Source organism: Cyprinodon variegatus, unplaced genomic scaffold, assembly GCF_000732505.1.
Source record: "Cyprinodon variegatus isolate N-32 unplaced genomic scaffold, C_variegatus-1.0 Scaffold858, whole genome shotgun sequence".
Lineage (NCBI taxonomy): Eukaryota > Metazoa > Chordata > Actinopteri > Cyprinodontiformes > Cyprinodontidae > Cyprinodon > Cyprinodon variegatus.
Window position 1 is genome coordinate 168,790 of NW_015151311.1, and position 22,961 is coordinate 191,750.

The 22,961-nt window shown below is 40.0% G+C and overlaps 2 protein-coding genes across 2 annotated transcripts in view; one reads left to right on the forward strand and one right to left on the reverse strand.

Annotated features, from left to right (window-relative positions):
- slk (STE20 like kinase) overlaps window positions 1-2,526 on the forward strand; it is a 42,193-nt gene extending 39,667 nt beyond the window's left edge. Inside the window, exon 18 of the mRNA XM_015397372.1 lies at window positions 1,937-2,526. Coding sequence (XP_015252858.1) covers window positions 1,937-2,083 — 147 coding nt within the window. The 3' untranslated portion in view covers window positions 2,084-2,526. The remainder of the gene's footprint in view (window positions 1-1,936) is intronic.
- A 2-nt stretch (window positions 2,527-2,528) lies between these two features.
- Window positions 2,529-22,961, reverse strand: part of col17a1 (collagen, type XVII, alpha 1) — a 28,658-nt gene continuing 8,225 nt past the window's right edge. The window contains exons 13-53 of the mRNA XM_015397371.1: window positions 22,353-22,514; window positions 22,123-22,203; window positions 21,993-22,037; window positions 21,782-21,904; window positions 20,908-21,201; window positions 20,787-20,837; window positions 20,683-20,709; window positions 20,580-20,606; window positions 20,439-20,501; window positions 20,260-20,364; window positions 20,111-20,173; window positions 19,759-19,794; window positions 19,630-19,683; window positions 19,446-19,517; window positions 18,203-18,265; window positions 18,046-18,117; window positions 17,880-17,906; window positions 17,761-17,796; window positions 17,614-17,649; window positions 17,411-17,527; window positions 17,254-17,325; window positions 17,083-17,151; window positions 15,539-15,589; window positions 15,350-15,412; window positions 15,208-15,258; window positions 15,059-15,085; window positions 14,943-14,987; window positions 14,817-14,852; window positions 14,657-14,686; window positions 12,652-12,753; window positions 12,430-12,561; window positions 12,264-12,332; window positions 11,675-11,800; window positions 11,519-11,593; window positions 11,238-11,375; window positions 10,948-11,067; window positions 8,465-8,602; window positions 8,268-8,375; window positions 8,106-8,186; window positions 5,275-5,328; window positions 2,529-3,151 (exon numbers count right to left, since the gene is read on the reverse strand). Coding sequence (XP_015252857.1) covers window positions 3,105-3,151; window positions 5,275-5,328; window positions 8,106-8,186; window positions 8,268-8,375; window positions 8,465-8,602; window positions 10,948-11,067; window positions 11,238-11,375; window positions 11,519-11,593; window positions 11,675-11,800; window positions 12,264-12,332; window positions 12,430-12,561; window positions 12,652-12,753; window positions 14,657-14,686; window positions 14,817-14,852; window positions 14,943-14,987; window positions 15,059-15,085; window positions 15,208-15,258; window positions 15,350-15,412; window positions 15,539-15,589; window positions 17,083-17,151; window positions 17,254-17,325; window positions 17,411-17,527; window positions 17,614-17,649; window positions 17,761-17,796; window positions 17,880-17,906; window positions 18,046-18,117; window positions 18,203-18,265; window positions 19,446-19,517; window positions 19,630-19,683; window positions 19,759-19,794; window positions 20,111-20,173; window positions 20,260-20,364; window positions 20,439-20,501; window positions 20,580-20,606; window positions 20,683-20,709; window positions 20,787-20,837; window positions 20,908-21,201; window positions 21,782-21,904; window positions 21,993-22,037; window positions 22,123-22,203; window positions 22,353-22,514 — 3,188 coding nt within the window. The 3' untranslated portion in view covers window positions 2,529-3,104. The remainder of the gene's footprint in view (window positions 3,152-5,274; window positions 5,329-8,105; window positions 8,187-8,267; window positions 8,376-8,464; window positions 8,603-10,947; window positions 11,068-11,237; window positions 11,376-11,518; window positions 11,594-11,674; window positions 11,801-12,263; window positions 12,333-12,429; window positions 12,562-12,651; window positions 12,754-14,656; window positions 14,687-14,816; window positions 14,853-14,942; window positions 14,988-15,058; window positions 15,086-15,207; window positions 15,259-15,349; window positions 15,413-15,538; window positions 15,590-17,082; window positions 17,152-17,253; window positions 17,326-17,410; window positions 17,528-17,613; window positions 17,650-17,760; window positions 17,797-17,879; window positions 17,907-18,045; window positions 18,118-18,202; window positions 18,266-19,445; window positions 19,518-19,629; window positions 19,684-19,758; window positions 19,795-20,110; window positions 20,174-20,259; window positions 20,365-20,438; window positions 20,502-20,579; window positions 20,607-20,682; window positions 20,710-20,786; window positions 20,838-20,907; window positions 21,202-21,781; window positions 21,905-21,992; window positions 22,038-22,122; window positions 22,204-22,352; window positions 22,515-22,961) is intronic.

Below are 22,961 nucleotides of genomic sequence, written 5' to 3' on the forward strand. Positions count from 1 at the left end.
AACTAACCAATAAAAATGCATCATAATAGATCTAGTTATAAACCTGTACAAATATAATTAACAGATTTTATTTCATATGAGATTAGTCTTAGCTTTAACTGCATTGAGATCATTTCATTATTTATAAAGGGTAAAATTCAGCATTAGTTCTAAAGATGACGTTAAGAGTTTCCATACTGTGAGATTACTTTAAAGTCTTAGGGAAATCATATTTAAATGTCAAATCATTATGGTTAAACAAGTATATAAATATACTATTTATTGTCCCAAAATTTAGAAAATTTCTGTAAAAAAAAAAAAAAAAAAATCCTGTCTTAAAATCTGTGGGGGTTTTTTTCTCGTTATTTTATGCAGGTCAGTTAGTTATACGTCAGCCTGAACACCTAAATTCGGCCAATTATATATCAACGGTCATCTGTCAATCAAATTTTTTCGGTCACAGCTTCTTGATTCATATGTTGCAGCTAATATACACAACGGTTGAAATAATAATAATTTCCGTTCCCATTGAGTTCCGTCCCAGTGTTCACGGGGACGGACGTCTGTGTCTTCAGCAGGCGTAGAGCTAACAGAACTGGCAGCATTGAGAGGCAAGGGCTCAAACATGTACGGCTTTAAGCCTTCTACACCAAACCAAGCTTCTGGCGCCCTGGCGTCCTCTTCCACAACATCTTCCTCCCCGCTTTCCTCCTCTAAATAAAAAATGTATGACAGAGGAGACTCATCCACGACCTCTGACACTAAACTCTCCTCCTCTTGCATGTTTCCTCTGTCCATAGCGTTCCTTGACAGTGATGTTTCTATGTCACCAATTTAGTGCTACTTGGTCCCAATGGAATTTCCCATTGGGATCCTACTAGCACTAAGTTGCTAACTGGTTAGCAAGATGCTTCCGACAAACCGACCTCAACCAAACTTGCTTGTGAACCTTACGCCACAACAATCCCGGCCCCTTGATAATCGACCAATAACATTCACTTTATTCACTCGTGGAAAGTCGGGCACCACTCGGGAGAATTCAGAAATGCAACGACTGGAACAGCCGCTTCACTACGACTATAAGGCAAAGTTGTAGGGCAGTCAAAGTTTTTTATGACAGCTTGACGTCAATGCACCAAAAATCTTGGAATTAACTAACCAACAAAAATGCATCGTAAAAGTTCTAGTTATAAACCTTTATAAATATATTTTGTAGATTCCATGATGCTGTCATATGGCATTAGTCTTAGCTTTAACTGCATTGAGGTCATTTCATTATCTATAAAAAGTAAAATGCAGCTTTAGTTCTAAAAATAAACATAATTTTCATACTGCGAGATTAATAACAGTTGTTTTACCTCAAGTAAAGTTTAACAAGCTGAACAACTTGCAGAGATGTTATCATAAAGTCACAGTGTGGCATAATGTTAAAACATATATCTAAAGAGCTTTTTAAAGGTTTATAAGTAGACAGGTCTATTCAGGTTTATGGTATTAATGTCAGATTGTCACTAAAAAAACCTTTAAACGATGGGACTTTGCTTTAAAAACATAATAATTTACCAAATCACACTTAATTAGAAGTGTCATAAATTTTCATAAAGACTCCTTCATGTCTAATGTTATTAGAATATTGAATTTGGCATTGTAACTGCACTAAATAGTAACTAAATGAGTCAGGATTGAGCATAACTCTGACCACTAGATGGAGACAAAGTTGCTAATGTCATCATTGGTGTGTGTAGGATATGCCTCATTAGTGAGTCCTCTGTTTTGAGGTCACCACAGTGAGTCAATGCAACTTTAGGTGGAATGTAAAACAATTAGGAACCCAAAGATTATAGAGCCTCTCAGTAACTAGATACCAGTACCAGACCTCAGGAGCTTCAGGAACGTTGGAATTATTCGCCCTTTTTCCCACCTGTGGTTTGTTCAACCTAAACCTTTGTTGCTTCAGGCGCTGGAAGACGAGTTCGCCAGGAAGCTGCAGGAACAGGAAGTGTTCTTCAAGATGAGCGGCGAGTCCGAGTGCCTTAACCCGTCCAGCCAGAGCCGCATCTCCAAGTTCTACCCGATCCCCACCGTCCACTCTACTGGTTTCTAACGGAACCGACAAGCAGACCATGACGCTGAAGGTTGAGCTGCTGCTGCTGCGCGGCTCCGGTCGCCATATCTGACGGAGCTCCATCCTGTCTAAAAATCCAGTGCCTGTAGAACCGGAAATATCTTCCCTTTTGGATCGCTGCAGACGTTTGCACTAAGGATTGGCTCTTTTTATGGTTAAACATGATTTCTAAGTGATTATAATACAGACGGTATTTCTAACTAAAAACACTTCTCTCGAAGGAACAAGTTATTTTATATTTTTATGTAATTTTAGATTGTTTTGGTTTAGGCTGTGATACTTTAATCCTCAGTGGGACTTGAATGCAGTTTTTCCTCTTCAGAGAGCTGAAAATGGAGCATTTTCCACTACTAGCTGTTAGCCTTAATCATTCAGTTATACCATAAATCTGTTTCTGCGCCTTTAAGGATTCAGACATGTTGTGAAGGTTTGTATTTAGCAGAAGTTATCTTTCTATTCTAACAACATAAACACATAAATCTTTTCTTCAATTTTATTTGTATCAATGTAAAAAAAAAAAAAAACTGGACCTGACTGGTTTAGGCCTTTCTGACCTCTGATTGGTTCCTCTTCTCCTTTGTTTCTCCTGATTGGCTTTTTTGACTTGTTGAATAAATATAACAAAGGAGTGCTGTGCACCTTTTTTTTTTTAGAAAAATATTTTCTGCAACTATTTATACAAAAACTGCTCAGCTTCCTAAATCCAGACTCAAAACATATCAGTCATTATTTCCTTTTTTTTTAAAATACATGTATAGTTTTTAGAAATGCTTCTATCATGTTGATTTTCATTCTCCTGTAAATAAAATATTTCTTCTCAGACAAAAAGCTTCTGTTGGTGTTTTAAACCCAATTTTAGAAAACTGAATGAAATGCCCAGAATGAATGACAAATATCAGTACCCTGAACACCCCGCTGTATAAAAACAGTTACACTCTTTAAACTGTTCATGTCCAATAACTAATGTGGAGAAACATCTAAGAGCTCAACGTCCCGCCTTTCAAACACCAGCGCTTCTCCTCTTTCTTGTTGTCAGCGAGAAATCTCCTGAAACGACACAAAAAGTTCATTTAAAAACAGAAATGTTCTGCAGATGTTTCGAAACATTAGAATGACAGGAAAACGTTCACTTATTCAGTTTCTTTCTTTTTTTTTTTTTTGGTTGTTTCTCCAGTGTCCTGTCTGGCAATGTGGCAATAAGAATAACTGTCTTTCTGCCAAAAAGAGCCAACAGATTTTACTTTCACAAGTGGAGCAGTACGGCTTTCACCATAGCGTTCAGTTTGATTTACGCATGTAAATAACTTTATTTTAATTCATACAGGGAGTTTTACAGATTATATGGACACTGCAATGTTAGTAGAACCGGAAAGGAAAAACAGGAAAAAGGAGAAAAAAATGAAAGAAAGAGGAGATAAAAGGGAGACGAGGATATCACTTATTCAGTTTGATTGACTTTTGGGTTTTCAGATTATAAAAGTGATAAATTGGGTTCCTCAGAAGATTAGATCTGACCAATATCAAGGAGTAAAGGCTCCCAAACATTTCAGCCTGTGACCCGAAAACTAACAATCCAAGAGACTGACAATCCCGTAAAATTCATTCTAACGATCATCAAAGTGAAGTAATTATATACGTTTTTTAATTATTTTTAATGATATTCATTAATCCATCATTTTAAATGTTTTTTTATGTGACTCTTAATTTTTTATGCATTACATTTATTATTTTAAAAATGATTTATAAATACATAATACAGTTACTTATTACACAGTATATTCATTCTTCTATGGGAAATTCACATTTATGCGTTTCATGTTTTGGCCCCAAATGCACCTCAGATTACATTGTAGTGATCAGGGGTGAATCTAGAGGGTGATGATGACCACCAGATGATTTGTTTTTCCCACTGGGATGTAATTCACCTCTGGAACAAACAGTTCTCCTCTAAACCAGAAGGTGGCAGCAGTGATTTGACCCCAGAGTAGCTCTGTATTATGGAAGCTTCAGCCTTATTACTAATGTTTATAACAGGCTGAACCAGAGTCCTGCACATGGACGGCTGCCAGTATAAAACATACATCTACAGGTAGAAAAAAATCTATTTTATTACACAGGTGCAGCACAGGGATATATAAAAAAATACAGGTATCACAGAGTTACAGAATGAATTATACGTATTTATTAACTCTCCGTCTTATGAAACAAACTGATTCAAGAACATCCACATAACATTATTTTTTTAAGCAAAGAGGCCAACCTTACTTTGGCCAATTTACAGCTGTTAATCTGTGAGCGCAGCGCCCTCTGGATGTCAGTGTGAGGGTATGTTCTTCACTAACTCTGTCATTATAAACAGCTGTGTTTTCATTTTTCCCCCACTTTATTATTTACGGGTCCGTGCGGTGCTGGACAGGTTTTAAATGGGGATCATAGCAGGTAACGGGACTTGGTTCTGAACTTTACGGGTGCGGGCGGATACAGTTTAGAAAGAGCAGACTCTGGGCTGAACCTGTATGTAGAAGCAAATGATATTCTGGCAGAAAAGCAAAAGGATTCAGGAAATGTGAGACCTGATTAGATCACATTTATGTTCTATGATCGGTGCTAAAGGCCAGATCATACGAAGGAAAACATCAATTTGCCTTTTTCATTAACTTGCCGGAGGCAATTAATTATATTAATGCAGACTTTTGCAATATAGATTAATAAATTATCCCATTTCTGTTTTCTTTGATTTAAAAAAAAAAGCTCATGTTATAGAAAAAAGGCAACAGTTGCCAAACAATGTCTAACTCAACATTTTAGGGAAGCATGGATGCAGAAAAAGTCCAGCAGGTCTTTTAGAGAAACTCACGATGCCTTCAAGGTCTCATTTTTTTCAGTGAGGTCCAGACTTCTTTTTTTCTACCATCACATGAACTACATTCTTGTTCACAGTTTAGGGTCCTCAATTCCTCAAAGTGTTCGGATAAAGAATGTAAACATCTGCACTAACAATCCAAGTGTTTTTAGAATTTGTTGCATCAAACAAACGGCTAAACTTTTTAACAGTCTGTGAAGCTGCTGAAGGACTGCAGAGATCTTTGATTTAGTTAAAAACCCATTTATCTTTTTTTAAAGCTGAAATAAGATCCCTGTAATCTAACTTTGTCCTCCATAGAACTGACCTCTGTCTCCTTTTGGTCCTCTGTGTCCCTGAAGTCCTGGAAAACCTCGTTCACCTGGAAAATCAAAGGCATTTATATGTTAACATTCAATCTTTGAGTAAAAACACAAATAAGTCAGAAAATGTAAGATGATGTTGATCTCCTCCAGATTCTGAACCTAAATCCATAAAATGCTTCTTTGATTAGTTGCCCATCAGGTTTTTAAAAACCTTTTCTTCCAGCTGCTACTAATAAATTGCAGTTAATAAAAACATCCCAGTTGGGTCGTTTTTCCAAAAGCCCTGAAAACTAAAACTACAGTGGTAAAAAGTTTAAATTGATATACATCTTAACAGTAAAGGGTCTAAAACATCTGTTTTTGTCTGATCCATGTTACAGACTGATTGGCTTGAAAAGTTGGACTGGACTGATACTGAGCTGTGAAGGTCTTAATGGGCAGGCTGGTATTATTTGGGTTCATTTGGTAACTATTAATCCAGTCAAATTACAGGGAACCATGGAGTTCCTCAAGGGTTTGTTCTCAGCCCACTTTATTTTTATATCAATATAATTTCTCTACCCTGGATTATAGAATCCAGCTGTGAAAAAATCCATCCAGTTGTTGTTGCTTAGCAACAATCTTGAGTCTTCATCAATTCTTGGAAGATGGATCATATCACATCAGCTATTAAATACCTGCACTGAGATTCTTGATTGATTGATTGATCATTTATTTCGAACACTTAATAAAAAGCAAATATAAGTAAATTAATAAAGTCATACAAAACAAAACAAAAAAAGAAGAAAAAGAAAAAAAAACATATGTACATCCCATCATGTTCGAAAAGGAGTAGGAAGAAGTAATAAAACTTATTAAATCCTACCCCTGTTCTATATTAACATCTACCAATGTTTAAGCATACATACATATCTATATATACACACACACACACACACATACATATATACATATATATATATACATACACATACTCATAGATACCTATACATATATATACACACATGCATACTTACACATACACCCGTATCTCAAACACATACACACATACATGCATATACATACACACCCCAATTACTATAGACAGTATACACATATCTCTATCTACGTACACGTATATCCATACATATCCATAAACCAAAAACCCTTTTCTCTCACACTTTTTTTTATTTTTTATTATTTCATCTCTCTTGACTTCTTATCGATTTTAATTCATAGTGGCAGAGCAAGTTCTATTCCCCCTCAAGCCCCCTCCTCCCTGTATCTTGTAAAAATCATTTGTTTATATTTGTTTTTAAACTGGTTGATGTTTGGACATTGCTTCAAATCCATGCTCAGTCTGTTCCATAGCCTCACTCCACTATTTGTTATACAAAATCGTTTCCTTGCAGTTCTGTATCTTTGAATCTTAAAATTAGTTATCTCCCTTAAATCATACCCCCCCTCTCTCTCATAAAACAAATTTGTCAAGTGACTTGGTAACAGCTTATTTCTAGCTTTAAATAGAAATTGTGCTGTTTGGAATTCTATCATATCATCATATCATCAAACATCTTGACTGATGAGCTCCCATCTTCACAAATTGCTTCCTGTTTTTTAAATAACTTCTTACCCACTCTAGTGCCAGTCCCCTGATCCCATATTGCTCTAATTTGTTAATTAATATATCATGATTTATAGTATCAAATGCTTTTTTTAGATCAATAAAAACCCCAACAGAATATTTCTTGCTATCTATGGAATTTGTTGTTTCTTCTATTAGTTCAATTAATGCTTGTGATGTTGATCGATTTCTTCTGAATCCATATTGATTATCTGAGAGTAAATTATGTCTTTCTATGAAATTGTCTAACCTGTAATTGACAACTTTTTCCAGAATTTTTGAAAACTGTGGGAGAAGAGAAACCGGTCTGTAATTTGTGAAATGATGCTTGTCCCCAGTTTTGTACACAGGAATAACTTTAGCTATTTTCATATTATTGGGAAATTTACCGGTTTGTAATGATAAATTAAAAATATACATTAATGGTTTGGAGATCCCATGAATAACCTTTTTTATTATTTTCATATCTATTTCATCATAATCAGTAGATGTCTTGCTTTTACACCCGCTAACAATATCTATGATTTCCTTCTCATCCACAGGTTTAAGGAACATTGTGCTTGGATTTCTATCTATTAGATTATCTTCATTGAATGTCAGTGGATCTTCAAATTCATTTGCAAGTTTTGGTCCGACATTTACAAAAAACTCATTAAACTTGTTAACCGCATCATCTATGTTATTTATATTTTTTTCATTTTCTATAAAATACTGTGGATAATTAATATTTCTAGTTTTATTTCTAATTATACTATTTAAAATATCCCATATACCTTTTATATTGTGCTTATTCTCATCCAGTAACTTCTTGTAATAATCTTTCTTACAGTTCCTCATAATATTATGAGGAACTGTAAAGAGAATTGATTGATGTCAAAGAATTGATTCTTTCATTTTGTTCTTGGCCATTATAGTGAAATGAGGTAAAAATAAATAAATAAATAAAATTATACCATGGAGATCCCTCAGTTTAATCCGTGTTCCCAGAAGCACAGATAAAGGACGAGGGAAAGCATTTGGCTTCAGAGCAAATTCAAGCTGGATTAAACTTCCCACAAGTTTCAAAATTTGTGTTTTCCTTAAAATCAGGACTGGAAACATTTTTTCAACAGCTTTCAAATTCTTTCGTTTCTTTTTACCATTTGTTTCCCAACCTTCAAACCCCTTTAGATCATCTTGTAAATAAATTATGCTAGGTCAATAAATATGTCTTGCCTCCTTGTGCCTTACCTTTTGCTCCGGGCAGTCCAGGGAGTCCTGCGTCTCCTTTTGGTCCTGGTCTGCCAGGTGGTCCCACAATCTCTCCATGGCCTGTTAAGGATAATAAACTTGTTGGTCTATATTTGCAGGTTTGAATTTATAGCCAGTCTATTTGGAAATAAGATGTTATACTTTTAATATAGTCCATTATGTCAACAACATTTGTGTGAGAACCAAACAGCTTCATCTCCCCCGGTGGACCTGGAGGTCCCGGTGGTCCTGGGGGACCATGCTTTAGACCTGCAAAATAGGAGACAAGAAGCTGTTAGCTGTAGCGTGACCTATGTTTTGGCAGATCTTAGATCGTCTAGTTTGCTGTAGTTTCTTACTTTGGATAATTTCCATTAGATTTGTGGTGTTTCCAGGGGAACCAAACCAGGCAGGACCTGGAGGCCCAGGTGGTCCTGGAGGACCTTGAAAGATCCTACTGTTGTAGTCCTCCACAATGTCATCCAGTACACCATGGGCTGAAAATGAGCAAAGATGCTAATAAACACATTTTAACCACTAGTTAAGGTAGAGTTAACTATACTTCAAAAATTTTTTTTATTTTTCCAACCCTACTCCTGAAATAAACAGGATGATCATAGACGTAGCTTATAAATCAGTTCTGAAAATAGATGAATAAAAAAAATTATTTAACACAAAAGTTTAACACAAGTTTAGAAAAGCAGCATCTACCACTGCAATCAGCTGCAGACGATTAGCAGCTAAAGAACGGCATCAAAAAGATCAATATGTCATGATCTCGGCTCTGATGGTTGGCCTTAGTGCACACTCCATTCACCTGTCTAACTCTGCCTGGTTGCTCATTAACCACTCATCTGATCCACCTGCTGCTATCTCTATTTAAGGTACTTGCATCCAGCTAGCATGGTCAGATTATCTTGTTCTCACTCTTAGGGGCCAGTGGAGAGAGGGTTTTTTAGCGTTCCGTAGTGTTTCTAATTTCCTGATCCTGTTCTGCCTCTCAACCACTGAGCGTGCCTGTTCCTATCTGAACGTTCTGCCTGAATTGTCTGTGGACTCATGGAACCTTGAACTAGCTTGTTCCTATTCTGATCTGTATCCCTGGCCGGGCTTTGGGCTTCTGAACCTCTGAGCCTTCCTGTTCTGATCTGTTTGCCTAACCTGGCTCGGATTCCTGCTTGTTCTCCGGGACTGCAGCATAGTTGGCAGCACACCCCCTGGTTAGTTCCTACCTAGTTCTATGGAGATGGACTGAACTGTTAAATCAGGTTAGTGACTCACATGGGTAGCCATCCTCTGGCAAATTATCATGGTCACTAAGCTGTGTATTTCTCCAAGTTTCCTGTGATGGGGGGCGCGCCGCCCTAGCCAATTCCACGGCCCGCCTGTGTTTCAATAAACCCTTTTTGGGTTATCACGCTGTCTTTCTAACCTGAATACTGGGTCCTTCTGTCCTGCTTCATGACACATTATTCCATCCATCCATCCATTATCGGACATGCTTGTCCCAACTGGGGTCACGAGGGGTGCTGGTGCCTACATTATTCTTACAATTATTCACAACACACTAAAAGTTTTTTTTATAAGAGGCAGGATCTAATTTCTAAATAAACTAGAGGAAATATTTATGCTTTTCAGACTGGGAACTTTTGCCTCAGGTCTGAAGAGGATTCTGTCCTTTGCTCTTCATGACTCTGGGTGGGAATTATTTATGTGCACACTGGTGAATTCTGGCCATAAGGTATCACCAAAAACTGAATAATGTTTTAAAAACAAATCGGCGCCTGTATGACGTCATCATCATACGGACTGGAGTTGTGACAGGCAGCCTGGGCGACAGGCGGCTACGCTCTACCCCTTCTATTCGTTCGACTAGCTAATCTGAATCGTTCAATTCCATTTTGAGAGCGAGATCATCTGAGGTAGTAGCACTAGACATCTTCCAGGCATGTGAGTAAAACTAGCAGCAGTTCAGCGGACAGGAAGAAGGAATGGTAGCTGGCGTGCGGGTGACGTCAGACACGCGCCGCTTCGTTTTTAAAGTATATAAATATAAAAAATATAAATGTGGATGTCTGGGGGACAGTGATTCACCTACTGTACATGTTATAAATGCTGGCGTACCATAAACAATAAATGATGAACAGTTTAGTTTGTGCCTTCAAGTCGTTGCCCATAGGAAGACGTTACTTGGATATACCTAACTGAATATCTTCAGAACGGCTCCAAATGACACAAAACTCATGGGTGAGTAGAACATGATGTAATAACGTAAAATCAAGGGCCAAATGTAAAAAAAACAGTGTTCCCCTTTAAGTGTCCCTTCAGATTCGTCTTAAATTATATCAGATTTCTTCATTGTTTTACTGTTGGGATATAAAGCTGGTATTGCCGATGTGTTCAACTGCTAGATACAGAACCAACCAGTCGGGTGATGCCACTGCGTGGAGGGCTACAACATGGCAGTGCCCTGCCAAAAGAATGATAAACAATACGTTTTTCTTTTCTTTTATATTTACAAATGTTGACTTTATAATCAAACTATCTTTACCTCCATTTAAGAACTCTGTGAAGTAAACATCTAGTCAACTTTTCCAAAATCTGTGCACAAGCCACAAAGCTCCTCCTAAATCTAAGGTTCTAGAAACCATTGGGGTAAAGTTTTTCAGGTTGGCTGAACAAGGCTGATGAGTTATAATTCCTTTAACTAACATCTCATGTCTTTGATTAGATTTGAATAAAAGGTTCATAACTGACCATAAAAAGAAATAAAGTCTAATTAGAATTCCTACACAAAAAACAAAACTCGAAAGGAAACTTCATGAACATGTTTGAAAGTTACCTTTGATGTAATCGGATACTCTTTTAGCCATAATGGTGTCAAGAGAGTTTGGACTCCACTCAATGCTACTGCCCAAACCTGGCTCTCCTTTATGTCCCGGAGGGCCTCTGAGGTAAACACCTGCAGGGTGAGTAGAAATGTAAATGATAAGTGTGGTTTCCTACAACTTCTACGACGAAGATGGGACCTTTACTGAATGTCTGTAAACATCTGTGAACTTAGACAATGCTGGGAAGGAAATGGACCAGAACAGGTAAGTACTAGGCTGGTTCTACAAGCTGTGAACTCACTCTCCAGATAGTCCCGGATATCTGAGCTAACATAGCTCCCAAATCCTGGTGGTCCAGGTGGTCCTGGCGGACCTTGTGGCCCGGGAAAGCCAGGAGCACCAGGAGGTCCTGGAGGGCCGATGAGAGACTGGAACCCATCTAGACGGACAACAGAGATCAAAATGTGTTAGTTTCTCATCTGGGACGAATTAAATATACCAAGGCAGGCATTTAGTGACATGAAATATATATATTTGAAAGAAGTTATACTGTCTGCACTTTTCGATGAGTGAACCTCTTACTTGTTATCAGGTTCCCAGGAGGACCAGGAGGACCAGGGGGTCCTGGGGCTCCAGAGGTCCCCAACACCCCCCTCTCTGGTGACAGAAATAACCAAATATCAGGCATAACTAAACATGTTTCTTGCTTTGAACATAAAGCATGTAGTTAGCAGTCACCTTTCAAGATAATGAAGACACGTTCAGCAACCTCCTGTGGATTAAAGTTGTAGCCACTGATACCTGGACCTCCGGGAGGTCCTGGTGGCCCAGGTGGACCCATAAGGTATACCCTCACATCATCTCCTGGACAAAAAAATGTAGCAAACAAAAGGATATGTATAAATTACCTTTCAAACATGGGAAAAACTCAATGCTACTCCATGGCCTTGAGTTTGCCCTTGTATGTCTAAACACAAATGATACCATTAGCACAATCATCCTAAATGCTAAAGGTTCCAGCTTTTGCCTGTGTGAATTCTCACAGGAATTATGTTTCAGCTTCCAAGTATCTACAGCTCTGTTCTGGAACTGATTTCAAAGAAGTTACACAAGCAGAGTAATCATGATTCAAATGGCCAAACACAGCACCCCTACACAACAAAAAAGACTCAGACAACCAGGAGAATGACGGGCTGGTCTTTGATTGGCATCTGACTAAGAATGTGCTTAGGAGGATTTACCATCATGGTGCTTAAATACATCAGCACTCCAGCTACAGACTGTTTCAATACTTATTACACTGGGATTTTATTGTGGATGTACTTACGCTGCAATAGAGTGATGATGTCACTGACAGAGACAGATCCAGGTGGACCAGGTGCTCTTGGACCTGAACCTGCATGAGAAAACATTTTAAGACAAATAACAGATCTGTTAGCTGGACAACTGTGTTAAAAAAATTATGTGAAAAACACAAAACAACATGCTCATACTCTGGATATAGGAAATAACTCGACTGGCAACACTGTCCACCAGGGCGTCTTCTGAAAAACCAGGAGAGCCAGGTTCTCCAGGAGGTCCAGGAGGACCAGGAGGTCCAGCCAAGTATTGCCTAATGTTGTTACCTGTGGGTCACAGAAAAAAAATCTTCCTTAGCACTTTGATTAATCTTTGTTCTATAAATCCAGAACCTTCAAACTCATTGAAGAGCTTACCCTGGAAGTATTCAGCAATATACTGGCCCATGTTGGGTACTTCACTTCCTGGTGCACCTGGTGGTCCGGGTGGTCCCTGTGGTCCAGGAATATATGTGGTTCCTGAAAAATAAGATGAATTATTAAGGACTTGATTTATTCAGACAAGCAGCAATAACATGGAGAGACTATACCCGTCATTTCATTTGCAGTTTATTTAATCACCAGGAAAACTCCCAATTTTTTTTATTTAATTTTATTTATTTTTAGAAAAACTTCCAAGGAATCTGATCTGATAGCTTATCCCATAATTACGAGATAAGGTCTCATGATTATAAGATAATATGTTATATTTAGGAGATCAAGATGGACATTAATTGCCAAGCAACGCTACGTGAAACATGAACAATGAGTGGGTTTTTGGATTTAATCTGCTTTTATTTTCTTTTATGGAATGTGACACAGGGAAATACTAAGTTTCCTCAATGGGTTGAATTAGTTTTATTTTGTCAACAATGCGCAGTAAGTCCTTAGAATAAAGCCCACTCTACTTCGACTTGCTGGAAGTTCCACTGTTCCTGTAGGAGCAATTAAACCAGCATGCAGTTCTTTATGGCTATAAATTAATGCATCTGAAATCCATTCTAGCTGGCTTGGTGTGTCCCAAAGAGCTGTCCGGTACCTTCTCAAAATTCTAGATCCTCAAGGAGTACAGCTGAGGCTTTAGAATCGTTTAAGACGAACAGGTCCCAACTTTATGTGGCCGTTATGTGGTCTCTATAAATGGAGCTGTTGATGGGTTTTCCTGTACGGTCATAAGGCTGCCTGCTTACTCCACAAGTAGTAATCCCAGGGTTATAGCTGCGTTCTTTGTTGATGAAGTGAAAAACAGGAGCGGAGCTCCAATGCGTATCAGGACAGACCTTGGTAAAAGATGCAGATATTTTTAAGTACTCATGAAGACCAGTTTTCTAAGAGATGCTACATTATCTGCTCAAGTTATCATAACTGAATATATAGACAAGATCTCGTAATTACGAGATAAGCTGTCTGATTTTTTTTTCTTCGGTGAAACTGTAAACCTCAGACAAAATCCCTTTTAATATTTCAAAGTATCTATATTCTGACAAATTCACATCAGAGGAAATACAAGCAAAGGTTTTGTTAGGTTTATTCAATGATGATTATAAAATTAATGTGTGCATATGAAACATTTTTGCAAGGGGATGCTCCACTCCTGTCTCATAATCCAGTCAGGAGACCATCCTGCCTTGTCATTCTGATGGAGCATTCTGTCTTCATGAACTGATCAATTGTTTTGTCAGAACAATACTCTGTTTGCAACCATGTGCTATGTTCTGTTAATAAAAGACTGCTGCAGGAGGGGATTTGCTTGATTAGCTTGAAGTTGGGTTGGGCTTTTCCTTCCGCTCCTGCAGAGGCTGCTTGAATCTCTTTCCTGTGCAGACTCCATTTCTATTTATTTGCAAATCTACATTTACTGGATCCAACAGTTTTTTTTTTGGGAAAATTCTGTTATCAGGATTGAGCTTTCAAAGCTGCACCAGAATAAAGCTCAACATTTCTCCTTTGGAAAGATGAAGAGGAGATATATGCCAACATGTTTGGAGGGAAGCAAAGAGAATATCAGCACACCTCATACTGACTTTAGTGCTTGGTGATGGAGGATGGTTGCTTTTTTTTAAAGCACTAACTCAGTTCTTCACTCTGTTTTTTTTTATATTTAACCTTTCTTCTTAGCTGTTTAATCAATGACAGTGTGCAACCTGGTAAACTATCCAGTTATTTCTATCTTCAAACTGTTAGTCTTAAGGTGAGATATCGAGATGTTCTCATTGGCAACATTTAAGGGATGCGTCTGACATGTTAAACTTTTGCTGTGTTACAGATCAAATCAGTATGATTTCTGTTATCTCCCAAAAGGAAAGCATCTAGAATGTGAAATATTAAGCTGTCATCCATTGCACTTTCTACCTGCGTTTATGTATATTAAAAGTCTTTTTACCTGGTTCACCTCCTGCAGTTCCTGGGTCGCCTGCAAGACAAACAGAAATGTAAAAAATGTGTAATATCTTTTCTCATCGACAACAAAATCTAATTCTGAAATGGTCCAAAATAATGTTTTTTAATTGCCTGAAGATCACATCAAGCATTTTTTTATTCACCTTTTGGTCCTGGAGGTCCAGGGCGGCCTGGGAACCCTGAAATAAAACCAGTCGATCATTTATAACATGCTGAGGGATCATGGCTCTGAATATCCAAATGAAATATTCCGTAGTTTGACCACCTACCTGGCTCCCCTGGACTCCCTGGAAGACCAGGTTGACCTGGCTCACCTGAAATTAAAAGTTCACCTTCAGTCACTATAAAGTACAAGCTTTGGCAAAATATTTTGGTATTTTCTGACCTTGGTAACCTTGTGCTCCTATATCACCTAAAAAAAAAAAGGGTTTGTGAGACGATGGGATGAAGCTAGAGCAGTTGTTTTCTTAGTAGTTTGGAAACTGTGCAACAAAAATGCTACAGGCAAGAAAATATTAGGTTTATTGAGCCTACCAGGTGGACCCTGTGGTCCTGGAGGTCCGGGGGGTCCCGCAAAGAAGGTTTCTAAAGCACAATGACAGAACTGCATCAAATCCAGAGCAAAGACAAACCTGATTACTGGTTACCTTCTGGATAGTAATACTATCTCGCTAACCTGAAGTTGGCAAGAAGCTGCCAGGTTCTCCTTTCTCTCCTGGAGGTCCTGGATTTCCGACGCCTGTATGGACAGCAGAGCATGTTACCATTGCAGTTTCATGTGTGACAGAAAACATATCTCACATATCTCTCTATGCAGATGATAGATTCTTCTATCACATGTTGATCAAGCAGGACTGTTATTCACCTGGATCTCCTGGAGGACCTCGGCGGCCCGGCGGACCCTGCTTACCCTCACCTTAACAACAGCGACAGCCTCATTAGTTTGATATCAGGTAATTTCATTCAAGAAACCTTTCTTATTGCACATCATTGGGTCAAAACTACGGCCAGTGTCCTGCATGTTTTAAGGGGGAGTGTCCGCCTATCGGCTAGAGCAGTGCGCCTGTGCTCTGAGCAGGCTGCAAGTACCTGGTTCAATCCCCACAGCTGCCCTCTGGATCCCTGAGCAAGACCCTTAAATATTTAGAGGATAACCTTTTATTTCCAGGTGGATCATCTAAACGAGTGGTCCTCCTAATTGTCAATGATTCTGGTGATATGCTTACGTAACACCATACTACATGTTCGCCCCATTAGCTATCTTTTTCTACGCATGCGCATTTCAGGCGTATATCTGTGGTGAGCTACAGTTTCAGACAGTCATTAAAGCTCACCTTTCTCACCGCGGTTCTTTGAAAATGGTCGTAAAAAGTGCCAACAAAGTTTATGAGAAGAAAAGAAAGGCCTCAGTAGAGGCTGATATATCCCGGAATGCTTTGCGCGGAGAGTTCTCCTCATAAAGCATTATGGGATTTGCTGTCACAGCGACCCACTGTCGCTACCATATAGCAGCGTCTAATAATAAAGTTGGCGCAGGCACCGCGTGGTGGAGCAACGGGGAAGCTATCATCTGTCTGAACGGTGAGTTGGCTGAGTTACCTCATAGTCCCCGCTCTATAGAGTGATTGAGAGATATTGGGGTTAAGGTGGACGTTTAGCAACCATAAGCTTGTATGAGCTATGAGAACAGCAACTTAAAAAAAAAAAAAAAACGAAGGGTAGTGTTGCCGGCTTTGCCCTATGAGCTTATGTCGTTATATTTAGCAACTTTTCAGACCCCTCTAGCACTTTATTTTTTTTTAAAAAGCCCTTATTTATAAATAATAAAATTTAAGATACAATTCTGTATCTGTATAATGTTTTATGTGTTGTCTTTTGAATTCAGAGGGCCCCATGCATGTCTTTGCCTAGGGCCCCAGATTTCTTATATCCGCCCCTGCCGCAGACAGTAGGCCTCTGATTGGTCAAATCTACATCCGCTCTACACTATCCGTATTTCCTGTTTGGTACCTTATTGGTTTGTTTTGTTTGTATGACCGCCATTGTGGAAAACGACAGGTGAAGATGGACCAGCTATAAGAGCGAGGTGCGTGAGAACGCTGGGACCCTTTTTCCACCTGGATCTCCGCTCTTTTTCACCCTCATGTCCCTCCGTTGTTGCTCAAACATTCCCCCATTTCCTAACCACCTCGGCCGTATCTCGACCCACAGCTAGTTCCTGATTGTCCCTCTAGCGTTGTGGCGTTTAAGCGCAGACCACGCTTCAATATTGGGCATAAATCAAAAATATCTGCGTAATACCTGTGACAAGCTCACTGCGACACACCGCTGCGGGAGAATAACCAGCCCTTAAAACATCCAGGATACTGTTTTTTAAGGAGGAACTGGATAACTGAGCTTTAAACATACCGGGAGGACCCTGAGGGCCAGGTTCACCCCGGGACCCTGGAGCCCCTGGAAGTCCAGGAAGTCCTGCCCCTGGAAAAAAATTGTTGTAAATTAAAATCTAAACTGAAAAATTATTACAGACTGTTACCAACTGTGTTGTTGTAAATTTTTAGCTGAGCAGTATCTTGATACCTGGCTCTCCACGTTGACCTTGGTCTCCCTTATCTCCTTTTTCTCCTTTATCGCCTCGTTCCCCTTTTGCCCCTAAATGATTACAAAAACATCTTTGCTCATATTTAAAAAATATATACATTTAAGATATTAAGTCAAGTCAGGGGTCCAGATTAACCTTGTTGCCCTGGGACACCAGCAGGACCAATGGGACCCGATAAACCAGGGGTACCAGCAGGACCTGGAGGTCCAGCTGGCCCTGGAGGTCCAGGAACAGCCACAGTATCAGAATTTACTGTAAATAAAGGAAGCAAAGGATTTAATCCATAAAGTCACAGGGGTTTCCTGGACAACAGTGCATTGACGTGTGGCTGTTCTTACTCGGGGCGATGACTTTACCAGGTGATCCTGGTTCACCTGAAGAAGAGAATACTCTGAGGTTTCATGATCAAAACTTTTAAATGTTTCCTTCCAGGAAGTTTCCCTTCTCAATGTGACTCCACTCATAAGAAAAGAAGAACGATATACCTTTGCTTCCAGGCGTGCCTGGGAGCCCTGCAACACCTGAATCAGGCACCAGAAATAATCATCATAATAAATGACATTACTTAGTCAGGATATCAACAGTAAATCTGCGTGCTGTGTACCTGGGGGTCCTTGGATACCAGGAGGTCCTAGAAAACAAACCGTTTACTTGGAACAAATATTTCTTATTTTATTTCTTGTAGTTTCATTAGTTCAAATCATTATATTTGCCAAAAACATATCAATTTGAGTATGTAAGGGTACAAAAGCTGGAGAATATTTATGTACCTTGGCGACCGGCATCACCGGGAAAACCTGGTGAACCTCTTGAACCAGGAGGTCCCATGGAGCCAGGTTCACCTGAAATCAAGCACAGAAGAAAATGGTACAGTGTGGATCAGTTGTTCTACGGAGCTCCAGTGATAAGATCAGTTTCTCCACTCACCGGCACTTCCTTTAGATCCCTTTGTTCCTGCAGGGCCTTGAGGTCCAGGGGTCCCTGGTTCTCCTTTAAAAAAAAAAGCTCCTGTTTTATGATCTGCTAAAACTTTTCAATGGTTTCCTGATATGTGTCCTCTCTCTGGTCTGGTTCTATGTTCAGGTTTAGTGCATCTCAACCCTTCAGGACTAACTCAACTTTTTTTACAGCACTAGTGGCTCGTTTTTATGGACAGTAGGCTGACAGGAAAAGGGGAATGAGAGAGGGGAAAACATGCAGGAAGAGACCACAGGTTGGATTCAAACCCAGGTCGGCCACGTCAAGGACTAAGGTCTCCATACATCAGTCATGTGTGCTAACCACTGCTCTACCAAAGCACGCAAGGACTAACTTAACTTAAAAAAAATGCTTTAGGTGAATCTTGAACAAGAGAACAACAAATCACCTGGTAGCGTTGGCCACAAGGGTGGCCAATGAGGAGCTATAGGTGGGCATGGCCACCCCTGACCCCCCATCTAACTTTGGCCCTGCCTTTTGGCATTTTCCACTTGTTCCTTGGTATTCATATCATAACATTCATACTGAGAATAATCACACTTTTTTCCAGAAATGCTGTGTAGGAGTCTAAAGTCCTGTTTATCCTCCCTCAGCAGTGTGTAGCAGTGAGCTTGACGCAGATATTTTTGATTTATACTCAATATTGAAGCGTGGTCTGCGCTATATTATCCCACGCCACAACGCAAGAGGGACGATCAGGAACTAACTGTGGATCTAGATATGCCCGAGGTGGTTAGGAAGTGGGGGCAAGTTTGTGCGACAACGGAGGGACATGAGGGTGAAAAAGAACGGGGATCCAGGTGGGAAAAGGATCCCAGCGTTCTGGCGCACCTCGCTCTTATAGCTGGTCCAACTTAACGAGTCGTTTTCCACAATGGCAGTCATACAAACAAAACAAGCCAGTAAGGTACCAAACAGGAAATACGCATAGTGTAGAGCGGATGTAGATTTGACCAATCAGAGGCTTCCTGTCTGCAGCACTGTCTGCGGTCACCTACAATTCTGGAGAGGCGCAGCAGAGTGTCTGTTGAAGGGGCGGGGCATATTTGAGTTCACCACGACACACACGCAGACAACCTGGTTTCTGAGTATAAATCAGCCTTTATAGCCAGAAGGTTTATGTCACAAAGGAAGCAGAAACTAACTTTTTCACTTTGAGTTAATATTTTTAATGAGCTACACTGGTTCAAACCTGCAGGTCCACGTGGGCCTCTTTCTCCATTATCTCCTTTAATTCCTGGAAAACCTGGTGTTCCACGATCCCCTGCAAGGCAAACAGTAGACAGAGATTGACTGACATTACTCCATAATGATTATTTGGATCCGTTCTGCATGAGCTACTAGAATAATCTAATCCTAAAGTCAGGTTCTTGTACCTTTGGCTCCCGGGGGTCCAGCTTCACCTTGGAATCCCTTTGGACCAGGTACACCTGTTGGCAGAGATCAATAACATAAATTACTGTCAATCGCATCACATAAAACTATAACTGGAACTGGATTTTTACCTTGACCTCCAGGGATCCCCTGCTCCCCAGCAACACCTTAAACAGAAAGCAAAGTAATATGCTTAAAAAGTCCTGGTTTCTACTGATTAAAAATATATTAAACAATTTTATTTGAATGAAACATCTATAAAAGTTTGTACAGTATTGTATAGATGTATAAATTGCTACTATGTAACTCCCAACCCTAAAACCTATGCCCCCCACCCCCGACCCGATCTCATAACAGTGAGATAAAAAGAAGACACTTGAAAAGAAGAAAATATCTTTTAGTGTGACTTAACACATGTACAAAGAGTTTTATAGCACCCATGTTGTTAAAAAAGTATGTTTCTGATATGAATCCAGTCCTCACCTTTAGGACCAGGTACTCCAGGAAGACCAGCAAGACCAGGACGTCCTGGTTCACCCTGGGATCCTGTAGAGTCATGATCACAATCAACACTTTTCTGCCCCTTCCAGAACCTTTTCAAATTGCTTTATATAAATTAGCTCCAAGTCAACCTTTATCTCCTTTAACTCCGAATCCAGGTGGTCCAGCTTCTCCCCGTGGGCCCACTGGTCCTTCCCGCCCCCTCTGGCCTGGTTGTCCTTCTGGACCTGGTTCACCTGAGCCGAAAGAACGAGACGCTTGGCATTTTCCTTGCCTCCCGAATAGGAAAAATAATTCAAGCTCCCATTACCTGGATTTCCTTTGGGTCCTCTTGGTCCATCCAGTCCTGAGTGCCCGATCGGCCCAGGAGGACCTAGAGATAAAGATATTAGATAGGCTGACCTTGTTACCTCTCTGGAAGGATAAAACATGGAGTTGCCCAGAGTCTTACCTGGCAGGCCTGGAAAGCCGCTGTCACCTGAAAAAAAAAATAGATTTTTATCCCCACGCTTAGATTGATTACTTACTGACCATTTTGCAGAACATTTTCTCACCCTTTGGTCCAAGCGCCCCCGGATCACCTGCACAAAGGTAATCATGAGTATGAGCGAGTGACTAAAACATAAACAAGGTATCCTAAGCAAGGTTGCAGTAATACCTTTAGGTCCTGGTTCTCCTTTCTCTCCTTTTAGAGAATAAGAAAGAGTTTCTGCAAAACAAAAAAGGCCCTTAGATCCAAAAGGTTTGGTTCTGTGTGTATATTTTATTTATTCTCACACCTCTAACAGCATTTGAACGTAGTTCAGTGCTGATTATCTCATGAACCATCCTCTGCAGGGCGGCGCTGTCCTGACCCGGTCCACTTCCTGCCGGCCCGCTTGCCCCAAGGTTGATTGAGTTATCGGATGGGCCAAGAGTGGAGCCGGATGAGGTTCCTCCATTGTATCCGGAGCCCAGTGGGTCGATGACGTTGACGCCTGTGGAGGACGTCTGCCGACTGGAGCTGGCCGACGCAGTGCCAGTGACGGTTTCCAGGGCGTCGACACGTTTCTTCAGGCGTCTCACTTCCTCACCTGGGAAATGCATCAAAACAGGTTACCTATTGGGATCTGAAGGTTGGTGTAGGTTCTGTTTTTCTCCTCCAGGTGTCCTCATGTAGCACGGCTAGCTGATCAGCCCTGGGATCAGTAAGAGGAGAACATTGCCAGTCCTTCCTGACTTTGGATGGATGGATGGATGGATGGATGGATGGATGGATGGATGGATGGATGGATGGATGGATGGATGGATGGATGGACGATGGATGAATGGATGGATGAATGGATGGATGGATGAATGGATGGATGGATGGATGGATGGATGGATGGATGGATGGATGATGGATGGATGGATGGATGGATGGATGGATGGATGGATGGATGGATGGATGAATGGATGGATGGATGGATGGATGGATGGATGGGTGGATGGATGGGTGAATGGATGGATGGATGGTAAATCAGCCAACCAGTTTCCTCTGTGTCCTTCATCTTCTCTCCTTCAGACATTAGGCTCTCTTAAAGTCATCCTAACATTTCCCCACTCTAGGATGTCTCTTAAAACTTTGGGTTCTTTGTAAATAACAAAAAAGCAACATGGCCACTCTTCTTTTACCCAAAGCGATGAGTCCGAAGAGGAGCCCTAGGAGGAGCAGCAGACTGAGTGCCAGGGCCAGCAGCCACTTCCACCAGCTGCAGCAGGAGCAGAAGCCAAAACCCGACTCATCTTTACGAATCTCTGACAAACAAACAGGAAGCTGAGTTCAGCTAATTTCTTTATGCACAACAAGGAGCATAATGTGCATGTAAAACTCCATAAATGGTACCTGCATAGGTTGCTTTGTCTTTTGTGCTCGATTTGGTGGTTGAACCTATGGTAATGAAGTTTAAAATGAATATCACTGTCTCACAAAACAGTCAAAGTTGGCAACAATAAAATTCTTATGATCAGTTTACATTTGCCGTCAGTTCCTTCCTCCACTGCGCTGGATAAAAACTGCTGCTTTTCCCTCTTTAGGGAGTCCTCAGAGGAAGTGCCTGCAAGACCAACGTATTTATCATCATGTTTGTCATCAGACTCCCCTGAATGAAGGGTTTTAAAACTACAAATATGCAAATAAATGCAGTTAAAGGTAGAAATGTCCCTATGTTCTGTTTTAATTTCAAAGGCATAGTTGGGGTAAAACCTGAGAATGTAGCAGGAGCAGTGGACACAAACTGCTTCCCAGTGTCTTTAGCCATGACCCGCCGCTCGCTCTCCTTTTTAACGGGAGCATTCTCCTTCTCTATCTGCACAAAGTTGAAGTCTTTCCCTGAAGCCTCGTAACTTGTCGGACTGCTGGGTCTCACTACGAAACATAAGGCAAGTTGTTCCACCTTTAATAAAGTACTTTATAGGAAAATTAATTCATAATTAAAGACTTTTAGAAAAATGTATGCATCACATTAAAAGAAGAAAAGAAGATTAGCATTTAAAACATGTACAGATGGAAAGTACTTCTGGTTTTGCATTCTAGATCTATTTTTTTTTTAAATGCATTTATAAATGAGAAGCCAATGCATTGACAAAACTTCTGATTTGTATTTACAAATCAGAAATTTTTTATTTTTTGTATAATGATTTGTATTATGTGTTTTTGTATAATGATCAAGATCTTTGTATTTACAGAGATCTGGATCATTTTTATCCATCTAAGCTAATAAAACAAAGCATGTTTCAGTTTCCCTGATTCCTTACCAAGCTTTAAAATACTGTTATGGCTGTAAACTATTAGACTTTGTGTTTAAAAGCTTGG